The 12,374-nt window shown below is 39.7% G+C and overlaps 1 protein-coding gene across 3 annotated transcripts in view; it reads right to left on the bottom strand.

The window, feature by feature from the left end:
- Nucleotides 1–12,374, bottom strand: part of LOC126474039 (solute carrier family 22 member 7-like) — a 151,606-nt gene that overhangs the window by 92,352 nt on the left and 46,880 nt on the right. Inside the window, exons 1-2 of one of the 3 annotated variants that reach the window (XM_050101451.1) lie at nt 10,558–10,660; nt 9,789–10,036 (exon numbers count right to left, since the gene is read on the bottom strand). In XM_050101451.1, coding sequence (XP_049957408.1) covers nt 9,789–10,018 — 230 coding nt within the window. In that variant the 5' untranslated portion in view covers nt 10,019–10,036; nt 10,558–10,660. Of the gene's footprint in view, nt 1–9,788; nt 10,037–10,396; nt 10,533–10,557; nt 10,661–12,374 lie in introns of those variants that run through there. The other 2 variants (XM_050101450.1, XM_050101449.1) reach the window with 2 other exon arrangements.

The following is a 12,374-nucleotide window of genomic DNA, read 5'->3' as shown; positions in this document are numbered from 1 at the left end:
ATTAAAGTGTCAGCGCAAGCTGTGATTACATCCAGTGTAATGACGATGTACTCAAATAATAACACGTTAAAAATTTTACAAAAAATGAGAAAAATATAATTATTAGCTGACCTTACAAAAAGTAGTTTGGGTAATGTCAATTAAGTAGCACTGCAATCTGTGGTTACCTCTGAAGTAACAACAATGCACTCAAATAGTAATATAGTAAAAATAAAATAAAAAATACAAATAACTTTTTAAAATAGTTATTTATAATGATGCAGAGGTATAGTTGAAATGGTTCAAATGGTTCTGACCCCTATGGGACTTAACATCTGTGGTCAGCAATCCATTGAACTTATAACTACTTAAACCTAACTAACCGAAGGACATCACACACATCCATGCCCGAGGCAGGATTCGAACCTGCGGCCGCAGCAGTCGCGCGGTTCCGGACTGAAGCGCGTAGAACCGCTCGGCCACCGCGGCCGACAGGGATATAGTTATCAGCAATGGTAACACATGTCTTTCGGGTAACCTTCCATGCTACAGAAGATCCTGACTGAAACCCGCGTGAGTCGAAAAGGAATAATTACAGCAACAGTGACAACTTACCTAGTTCAGCGTGGTAGTAGTAGATCGATGATATGATCACTTGCTTCAGAGACACATTCTGTCCCTACACTGTAATAATTACAGTGTATGGACAGAATAAATGTAATTATTACATTCTAGTGTGAATGCTAATATGCGGAAGAGCTCTAAATGCATGTTTAAAGTTTATTGGCACGTAAGTATTGATTGCAGAAGCTAAAAAATTATTCTTATAGCGCGCATTACGCAATGTACGTATGTAGGCTGAATCAATATTTGATGCAGTTATCACAATTGATATACCTATGATTTTTTAATATAGTGTATAGTAATTTATGAAATCCACAGATACAATTATATAGCCATCAAAAATTATAAAAAACTTAAGCACAATATTCTTTCACTCCTAAAGCTGCAGAGGTAATGGTACACAAAGTCACTTACGAAACGGTGTACGCTGCCGTTATTGTCTGTGACAATCCTATATGATCACATAATAAAATGAAAAATAAAAGAACCTTTCAAACATTTTTTTCGAAGAGGTGGAGGTATAGTTACAAGCTAGGGTTACACAAAGTCATTTAGGTAGCTGTCGGCGCTGTGGTTCCATCCAAGTGAAGACCGTGTGAAAAGAAACTACTGTAAGACTGGCAGCACACATAACTCAACGTGGAAGCAGTAGGCAGACGATGTAGTCACAGCCTATGCTCACAATCTTTTCCTATGGGTATTCCACTTAAAAATACAACTACCACTATAATAAAATGATAGGACTAAGTCAACGAGTAACAGCAAGCTGACACAAACTGCAAAGTTCTAGGTAGTAAAAAGTTAGGTCATTTGGTAATTACTTTGTAATGTTAAGGATATGATGAGCAGTGTTTCTATTTTATTATGTGAGTACATGGGATTGTCTCAGACCGTAACGGCAGCGTACACAGCTGCTCAAATCACTCTGTGGCTGTCCCGTTTGTAACACACGTCCACAGTTTTTGGAGTGTAAAACAAATTTGTTCAAAGTTTTTTATGGGTTTTTGATAGCTGTGTAATTCTGTCTGAGGGTTTTTTAAATTACTAAATGTTGTATTAAATAATCGGCTGTATATCAGTTCTGGTAACTGCATTCAATATTTATCCAGACTCTGTCCAGGTACATTGCGTAATGTGTGCTATAAGAATAAATTTTCAGCTCCTACAATCAATAATTATTTGATAACAATGTTTTAAATTCGCCTTCAGAAACCTTGCACGTATTACCATTCACAGTGTAATGTAATTCTGGTGCATGGATAAACTGCGTCTTTGAAGTACGTGATCTCACCGTCGATCTACGGCTACCACACTGAACAAGTGTGTCGCCACTACTGCTGTAATTATTCCTCCTTGGCTTACGTAGCTTTCATTCAGGTTTTTATGCAGTATGGATGGTTACCTAAAAGTCATGTGTAAGCCGTGCTGATACATATATCTCTGCAACTTTAAAAAATGTAAATGAAAGATAAATTTAAAGCAATTATGTTTTATTTTTTACTTTTACTACGTTATTATTCGAATAAATTGTTGTAGACGTAACCACACCTTACACTGCTATATAAATGAAATTGTAAGCCTAGTTTACCCAAATTACTTTATGTAAGCCCAGTTGCTAATTGTAGTTTCGCATTTTTGCAATAAAATTTTTTGCTCTGTTATTATTTGAGTTTATCGTTGTGTCCTTGGATGTAGCCACTGACTACAATGCTGCTTTAATGACATTGTAGAAGCCCAGATTGTAATCGTAACATGTAGACTTTTTCGGTCGGTGTCTTCATTAATTAAAACTTCCGGGCTAAGAGGCGGTGGTCGAACAGTAGAAATTCTTCATCCTAACGTTTCGCTGCCAACTGCGGGGAACATCTTCCGAGGTGAGTCAACGACTGGCTGTAGGTCTCGTTTACATAGAGCGCATAGAGGATGCCACCACTCGTCATGCGCTCACGTGATGTCGAGGGTAAAACTCTCTCTGACCAAAGTGATTACTCTCGATTGAAGGTAATCGATTGTCACATTGCTGGTACGAAGTGGACCGCCATATCTTATCTGTCGTTCAGCCCCTTTCTTTTCTGTTAAAATTATTGTGATGTTTATAAATCTCCATGGTTACTTTGTACATACGTGCATAATAATGCGATGTATTAGCTAGCACTCTCGTTTCACAAAATTTCATTTCATGATCATCTTCTTCAAAAACATGTTCCGCTGCACAATATTCGTCAGTGTTCCCCAGACGACAGTTTCTTTTCTGTTCGGTTAGGCGCGTCGTAACAATTTTTAAGTTGTTATAATATAAACCTTACCACAAATACAAGGAATTTTTACACGGCAGGGGTTGTAAAAGGGTGTCGTGCATCTCTCGCCGATCTTAAACATTCGCTAATCTTCTTGGTGGGTGTAAAGACTGTTTCAACCGTAAAAACTGTCTCAACTCGAAACTTGGCCAGAACTTTCCCAATACGGCCGTAATATTGTGGATAAATGGCAGAAAAACTTTCGCAGCCGACGGTTGTTGTTGTTGTTGTATGTCTTCGTACGCTTTTCTTCTGGGATGGAGTGCTCGATCTATCTCACTATCAGTGTATCCATTTTTTTAAAACGCTGTTCGAAATTGATTTAGTTCCTCTTACAGGTAAATCTCGTTCAAACTCAGTGAATTGTTTTTCATGGCGTCTTTGTCGCCTCAAAAGATATTCTTGTCTACCACCAGCTCACCAAGTCCAATTTCATAGGTAACTAACGCTCACTACCGTTACGTCGTATATTTAAAGGAAACCTGATTGGCATCCTGACATTGGCGCTACAAGCGCCACTCTTAAGCGACTGGCGCAAAATTTTAATAGAGAGGTCATCATTCCCCTAGAACTTAGAACTACGTAAACCAAACTAACCTAAGGACATCACACACATCCATGCCCGAGGCAGGATTCGAACCTGCGACCGTAACGGTCGCGCAGTTCCAGACTGAAGCGCCTAGAACCACTTTTTTTAATCTCATTTTGTTCGTTTTCGTTCGTTGTATCTGCTCGGGGTGGGCGTCGCAAGACACCCGTTTCAGTTCGTCGTTGATCCATTAACTCAGCTACTTTTTTTTTTTTTTTATTACAGAGGGCAGCTAACGCTCTGACCAAACACGCTGAGTTACCGTGGCGGCGTCGGCCACACTGGCCGGCCGAAATTAACTGTTAGTCTATGTTATGTGAGTCTGTGTTCAACCTCATAAGTTTACGAAATTCAACACGTGTTTTCTTGTTAGTTCTTTAGCTAGAAAAGTGTGGTGTTTAACTCATATCAGTACACGTAAATGGAAGCGTAGGACAGACTCAACGAAGGAGGAGATTAACGAGACCGTTGCGAAAGAGCAGCGGGGCGCTATCGCGACGGAAATTGTTTAGGCAGTCGGCGTAATGTGCGACGAAATTGCTTAGTGGTAAACAGTGTCATTAAGCTAGGAACAAGGTTACCAGTCTTCGGTAAAGTGAGAAACTGACTTCAGCGTTTGAATTTCACAAGAACAACTATGTGGCAACTGAAATTATGCAGCCCAAATCCACCTGAAAGAGAAAACACTCGTCAGTTATCAACTGCACAAGATAAAACTGGATAGTGATGGCTTGCAAACTGAGTGTTCATACAGACTGGCAAACGTGTAATGAGTAAGGTAGTTACACTGTTAAAGTTGAATGATACAGTTTAATCACTGTTGTTGTTGTTTTGTTACTGTTGTTGCTGCTGACAATACTACTGTTGCTGCCTAATTTGGAACACGTGACAAGTTTTCCATTAGTGTCCAGACTTGCTGATCTCCAGTAAACAGGCGAACAAGCACTAACTTTTGTAGTCACAAAATTATTTCAGTAAAGTGCTACAAGTACTGGGCAGTATGGGATACAAAGTGAAGATGTCATGAATTTCAGGAAAATACATTATACACTAATTATATGAACGCGTGGTGTCTGTTCTTTCGGACATGTGCGATAACGCTGTGTCGCGGATGGTGCAGTGGTTATCGCACCTTCCGTGGTCGAATCCCGGTCTGGCATACATCTTCACTCGTCATTGCTGATTCCACGTAATGTCCCGATGCTGCTGACATCAGTAATCCCTTAACGTTCCTCCCCCACCCTCACCCCCCACCCCCCCTATACCTTCAATTTACGTATAATAATACTCGAACTTTCTACATAACCAACGCGAGAGAAGGAGGAACTTCTTAAGAATCGTCACGCACGTTTTCTCTGGTGTTTCGGCAGATGTTCGCAATTTCGGTTTCTCGTTGTGTAGCTGGAGTCAGCCCCAGAAAGCGTCGATTTGTTTCCCCATTACGAACAAAATTATATTTAAATCAGAATTTTTCGTGCCTGTTCGATAGTATGCTGTCAAATTAGTTGGTGCCGATAGTCGTTTAATCTATATGTATTAACTTGGACAGTAAAACACGAAGAATAATTAGCAATCCAGCAGCTACCCTGTAGCGCTGCTCAAACTAGGCGGTAGCAATCTGTCGGGCCAGGCCAGTGCTGTCGTTGCTGGAGTACTGGCTATTCTCCGAGTTCTACTGTTTCTGTTAATGCATATACAGAAAAAAAACCACAAGACTAATGCGGGACTGCTCAATCGAATGTCCGCTTTAAAAATAATTTTGTTTGTAACGGGAAACAAACCGACACTTTCTGTTGACACAGGTAGTCACAAGAAGGATCTGACGAGCAGTAATTGTCTGAGCTGACTTTAGCTACACGATGCAGAAACGAAAGGCAAATATTAGGCAAAACACCAGAGAAGAAACCAGGGCGACTCTTAGTAGACTAACAGAGTTAAGACACAGCAAAAATTCATAAACGTTGAAGCAAGTAGATTTTGTAAAGTCAGCACATAGAAATCCGTGCTTACAAATTAATACTGAAAAGTGGTTCATTTTTCACTTTAAATGTACATAGATCCTCAATGGATCAGACCACAAGAATAAGTAATAAATAGTACACGGTAATACCAAAATAGTTTTCCCAATAGATTTTGATACACGAAATGCTCTGTAAAAATTATTTGCATCCTACAGTTTAACGTCAGCGTTCTTTCCAACGTGGGTAGAGAAAGGCGATTGAACTTTTTTTGGTAAAGTTTTTTCTTTCTCTAACAAGTAAGCTCAAATCAGCAAGTAAGTTGTGTACATAGTTACAAAAACTTTGTCTGATCATGTGGCACAGTTATGATGACTAAAACGTTACCTTACAGCACAGGTTCCCCTCAGTGGAAATTAGTTATATTAAATAACGGCTCTAGCACACACGTTTTCGGTCGACCAGTGTAGCCGAGCGGTTCTAGGTGCTACAGTCTGGAACCGCGCGACCGCTACGGTCGCAGGTTCGAATGTTGCCTCGGGCACGGATGTGTGTGATGTCCTTAGGTTACTTAGGTTTAAGTAGTTCTAAGTTCTAGGGGACTGATGACCTTAGAAGTTAAGTCCCATAGTGCTCAGAGCCATTTGAACACACATTTTCAAAAACAGTTCACTAGCGGTAACGTGACAAAAAATGTATAGTGAGCAAAATACTGACATATAGATGGATCTGTTCTATGATAAATTCGTATCCTAACTCGAAAGTAGTTTTCTTTGTCATAAAATAATCAGAAAGGCATCAAACAGTCAAGGAACACTAGTTGTATTAAAGTATCCTAGGGAAAGACGTAAAGATCCTATAACAGTTTCACACCGTAAATATTACCCAAGATTACAAAGAAAAGTTATCAAAACTGAAGTAATATGCACATTGTTTCATAAATCTGTAATTACGAACCAGACTTAAGTCTATATGCAATAGTGAAACGGGAGACAGGTTAAAAGCTCATACAACAGGTTAACGTAAGTAGTGTCTTTGAACCGTCTCTCAATGTCTGGTAACAGGCAGGAGCTACGTTTATTAGTCAATTATTAACAATAATAGAAAATATATGGGAAAACCAGTTCAAGGAGAAAAACAGCAGCATGTTGAAAAAGCTACGATTATCTCACTCACTTCCTCTCGTAAAATTAAGAAAATTATATATCCCCTTAAAAGCAAAAGCTCACCTGATTTTAATGCCGATACTAAGTACTTACGACTAGTTCCCACGCAATATGTGGTGCCTTTTCTGAAATATGTAGTGTATCACTCACGCAGGGCATTTGTCCAGAGAGATTGCATACGCCGTTGCTAAACAGCTTTATAAGAAAGATGATTGGAGAGATGTTAATAACTACCGACTTCTTCCGCTATTGGCATCACGTTTACAATATTATTGAGGTGATGTACCCTAGAACAGAATCCAACTTGAACAACTATAATATCCTCAGCAAATCACTGGATTTCAGAAGAGGTGCTCGACTAAGAGTGGCATTTGCAACACAACAAACACACGTAAACAAGCACTGCAAACTAAGTATAACACCTACTCGCAATCACACTTGAACAAAACAAACCGCGCGTTTGAAAGCGTGTTGTTTACAAACAGCAGAAACAAAAGAATACCGACCGTTGCATCCAAGGATACCCAACAAACTCGGGAGTTAAAAAAAACCCCTAACGTATAATGTAGGGGATGTAAACATCTAAAATATATGCAGAAAAGTGGGTGACAGAAAAGTGGGCGCGGCACATAAACGGACGTGGTAGGAAACTGCTCTTTAAATGCTCGAAAAAAAATTTTCAGCAAAATCCTTTTCAGAGTATTTAAATAAAACCTTAATCTATCGAAATATGATGAAAACCAAAAATTGATTGTTTTCGACCTGAACCACAGTGTGGTCCCCTTTAGGTGCCCGTATTGATGAGAATTTAAACTGGAAAAAGAAACTCTTCGAATATCTCAGTTCGACAATATTTGCACTTCGAATCATTGAAAATCTTGGAGAGCAGTTCGACCACATTTGCACTTTGAATCATAGAAAATCTTGGAGAAAGACAAGTCATTAGGTAAACATAGTTCGTGAATTTTCTTTCAATAGTGTCCTGTGGGGTAATATTAAATGATAGTTTTGCTGTGCCCCACAGAACGAATTTATCAGTTAGAACAGTGCTTGTGTCTTACAACACATCGAATGTTGTTTGTGTCGTGCCGTCCCTTTCCCAATCCGAATTCGTATTTTAGCACCACGTCACTAGCTTTCCAACTGCTTCCAATGCATGAAGCAAATATTTATCTCCACAGCATTCGCTTTCCGTTGAATTTCTAACAAAATTTAGTAATGGGTTCACTTTACTTCCGTGCCACATTTCTGAGTCTTGTGGCAAACTTGTCAGACAGGGGATCTCATTATTCATTTTACAGTGTATAGTGTCGAAACAAAGCCCCGGCAATAGACAACATTCCATTAGAACTACTGACAGCCTTGGGAGAGCCATTCCTGACAAAACTCTACCATCTGGTGAGCACGATGTATGAGACAGGCGAAATACCCTCAGACTTCAAGAAGAATATAATAATTCCAATCCCAAAGAAAGCAGGTGTTGACAGATGTGAAAATTTTAAAAAACTCTCTATTGCCGTTGGATTAACTTTCCTACATAGTTTGTAATTATTGTACCATTTGTTTGAGTATAAATGGCTTTTAGTGATACAGTGTATCATGGTCTGAAAAGCCATTCACACTTTTACTAAAAGAATGTCCATCTGGTAATGAAGAACGAAGAAAACTATTGTCTGTGGCTGTGCTACTATTCCCCCGCACCCTAGTTGGAGATCGTATGAATTTAGGAGCTCTAACAACATCCTTTTTCTTGCACCATCATGTACGAAATTTATACTGAAGTCACCACACATAAATAATTTCTGGTACTTTCTATAAAGTGAATCAAGAACCCTCTCTAGCATGAACAGAAATGCTCTGAAGTCAGAGTTAGGGGACCTATGAACAACAACAATTAGAGGTTTAGTTTCACTAAATTCAACTGTCTCTGCACAAAATTTAAATATATGTTCAGTGCAGTTCCGTGATACGTCTATGTACTGGCCTGCTAAATGGAATGAATTATACAGTATATGGATTGAGAGTAAATCGAAGAATGATGAAAGTAATGAGAAGTAGCAGAAATGGAAACAGCGAGAAATTTAACATCAGGATTTACAGTCACGAAGCAGATGAAGTTAACGAATTCTACTACCTAGGCGGCAAAATAACCAATGACGGGTGGAGAAAGGATAACATCACAAGCGAATTAGCACAGGCAAAAAGGGCATTTCCGGCGAGGAGAGAAGTGTACTAGCAAGAAACATAGGCCTTAATTTGAGCAAGATATTTCTGAGAATGTATGTTTGGAGAACAGCATTGTATGGTAGTGAAACATGGACTGTGGGATAACTGGAACAGAAGAGAATCGATGCAATTGAGACGAATCCTTAAAATTAGGTGGACAGATAAGATAAGGAACGAGGAGGTTCTGCGCAGACTCTGAGAAGAAAACAATATGTGAAAAACACTGACAACAAGAAGGGACAGGACTATATGACATCTGCTAAGATATCAGGAAATAGCTTCCACGGTACTGGAGGTAGATGTAGAGGGTAAAAAGTGTAGAGGAAGACAGAGATTGGAATGCACCCAGCAAATAATTGAGGACGTAAGTTGCAAGTGCTGCTCTGAGTTGAAGAGGCTGGCACAGAAGAGGAATTAGTGGCGGATCACGTCAAACCACTCAAAAGACCAATAACTTGAAAAGAAAAACAGAAAGAAAATAATTGTCTTGGCTCCGGTTTTGGATAGCGCCATTTTGCCAGGTGCGGTGTGCCTTAACCGCTGTGGTGAGCGAACATTTACAGTCTTAGCCCTTTCAGAAATGCTTCCGGCCCTGCCTCGAAAGCCAATGACCACGCCCATTTGGACGTGAGATAATTTGAACTGTTCTCCGCATTGCAGCAAAGTCTGCACTGTTTTCCTCATGCCCCTACATGCATTACATATCTAACACTGCTAGTGCTGCCACCTGCAATCTGCGAGTGGTTATTGCACGTTGACGTCGAACATAGGTTGTGGTCAGATCAATGTGAAGCACCGTGAATTTCAGTGTGTAATTTTGTCGCTGATTAACTAAACTACCCAAAAGTTATAAAATATTGCATGTTACTCTTATTATACCATTCAAGAGTACTTTTTTCAATATACTAGAAACAAGCGTTTAACTAAATAAAACGTTGTATTTACTTGCCTTGGTATTGTAAGATTCTTCCACATTTCCAGAGTTAAATTTGTGTTTTCTATTCCTGGAACGTGGCACCAGTGTTCAGGTACCGTTAGAGCAATTATCTTGGCATATGAAGACATTGTTGAAAAGAATATTGCGATGACATTGAAGATAATGTTCATTTGTATTTGGAACTTCCCATCACTTCCAAGTTCTTCTATTATATCTTCAAATCTAACATTTTCGTTAATCATGTTGTGTCTAGCTGTATCCTGAAATTCGACATATTCACCATATAGAATGTTGGTATTTATTTTCCCCCACGAATTCCAGCAAGTAGCAATATTAAAGTAAATTAAATTATGTTACTGTTACACAAGAATCTTGTACGAAATACTTCTATAAAAATTAAAATTTTACAATAAATGGGATGCAACAGAAAAAACTCCTACAACATGTAAGGGTGACGTGTTCCCGCTTCTTGCTGTTAACTATGGCTAAAAGACAAAACATCTGTTCGAATGAGCTTTTTCTAGTAAGAGAGTCTTTTACATTTATGTGACATAAGTAGTGCATTCTCTGATAACCAGCTTCAAGAAATAAGTCACAAATATTTTCGCATAAGAAGTTACCATAGAAAACATAGCAGAAGTACGAGTAATCACACTAAGCGGAAAACTGTCTGAGATCTCCTTCTCCACTTATTTATCATACAAAAGTCGTTATCATCTACAGGTGATGTCGGCATTTACGACAGGTGTATCATCATATCAGAACCAGAATTACTGCTTACTTTGCACTCTTCCACAGCGCGATGTTTCTTGCGGTATGTTGCACCTAGCTTTGTGTACACCGGAGGGCCGGATGACTTCTGTAAAACTCCTCGCTAACTGCTGTCAGCAAGCCAAACTGCCCAGCGTGCATTCTAACCGTGTCACGTGTAACAAAAACTGGAGTGACATCAGCAATTACATAGAAAGCTACAACCATGTGTTTCCGTTAAGACGAAGATAATGGTGACAGTGTAGTTAGGCAATGCTTAATGGTCTGTCTTTGACTTCTTTCACGACCCAGACGCCGATCCGTATTTACGATAACATACAATGGCTTTTTGAGGGGCTGTTTCCTATCCAAGAGACGTTGTTGTTGATTCAGTGACACACTCTTGAAATAGGTACGTACGCAAGGCGGAGCATACGTACCGCTTTTCCAACATGTTTTCGATATATTAACGCTGAAATCCAGAAAATAATGGAAAAGGTCAGCCGCTCGTGTTCTCGTGGTAGCATTCTCGCTTCCCGAGGACGGGGTTCCGGGCTCGATTCCCGGCGGGGTCAGGGATTTTCACCTGTCCGAAATGAGTGGGTGTCGTTGTGCCGTCATCATCATCATTCATCCTCATTACGGTCGTTGGAAGGCAATGGCAAACCACCTCCACTAGGACCTTGCCTACTATGGCGGTGCGGGTCTCCCGCATCGTTCCCCTAGGCTCTTTCAAGAAATATGACTGTATTTCATTCAATATAAAACTACAGTTTTTAATATCTTTGAATTTTATGATCAATTATCGTAGAAAAAATAGCCTGCACCAAGAAAAAAGCAAGATTTCAACAATTCTGAAAATATTAAAAGCTTTCTCCAGTACGTCACCTGTTATCAGCCTCCACTAAAATTGTAGTACATTTTTTTCACTACGTCCATCCGCCATGCTTTCTTCCGTTATTTTCCTTAATTTATAATTTTTATAGGCAGAAGCGTACCTTCAGTTAGGTTCACCTCCCACTAGTCTCTTAAACTAACTTGTGGTTTAATTTCTCTTCCATGGAGATAATGAAATCCCTTTTGGTTTAGTCTTTTAGCATGATTCGTCTTCTTCTGTGAAGAGACCTGTTACTTCCACAAATGCATTTTAAATCTCTTTTGTTTCTTGTCGGCTATTATATCTTCAGAAAATCATATTGCTGTATCAAACATACTCCTGTTTTCTCCGTTTATCACTACCCATCATTTACTTCTGTGCGAATTGCAGTCCCGAAGCAAGGACGATAGGATTTTGGATGCCCAGCATATTGACGAGTACGCTAGAGTTGGAACCTTAGGACGAATGGGCCAAGAATGGGACAGAAATTCGGCTGCTTTGTTTTCTAAGGATTTCATCGCAGCATTCGTCTTAATCAGTTTCGGGAAAATCGGAAAACCTTGTAAGGTAAACGGTATGCTGTCGTGAATTCGGCCATGTTAAAGTTTGAAGATGTGGGAGGTATTTACCCCGGCTGGGGTTGGCCGCTGCGGTCAATGACGAAAGGGTGGTCATTCAAGGATGGTCCGCTCTGGCTCACAGAAGAAGTGGTCAGAGGCAGGTAAGCCAGAAAAGCGGATGGACGAGAGGACATCTGACTGGAAACGTGCCAGGGAGAAAGTATGGAACGTGTCTATTGGCGGTGAAAGCCACAGGTTCGAAAATAGCGACATTCAAACATCCCTTAATTCAGAATAATTCGATGGTTTATTGCAGCACAAATACAAATGCACCAGCGTATTCACTGCGCGTAGACAAATCTGTAGGAATATTGATAGCAAATTATTAGTGTTACACTGATCAATGAAAAC

This window comes from Schistocerca serialis, chromosome 4 (assembly GCF_023864345.2).
Source record: "Schistocerca serialis cubense isolate TAMUIC-IGC-003099 chromosome 4, iqSchSeri2.2, whole genome shotgun sequence".
NCBI classification, from domain to species: Eukaryota; Metazoa; Arthropoda; class Insecta; order Orthoptera; family Acrididae; genus Schistocerca; species Schistocerca serialis.
Note: the sequence above shows the minus strand (reverse complement) of the source record. Positions and strands in the feature narration are given on the sequence as shown.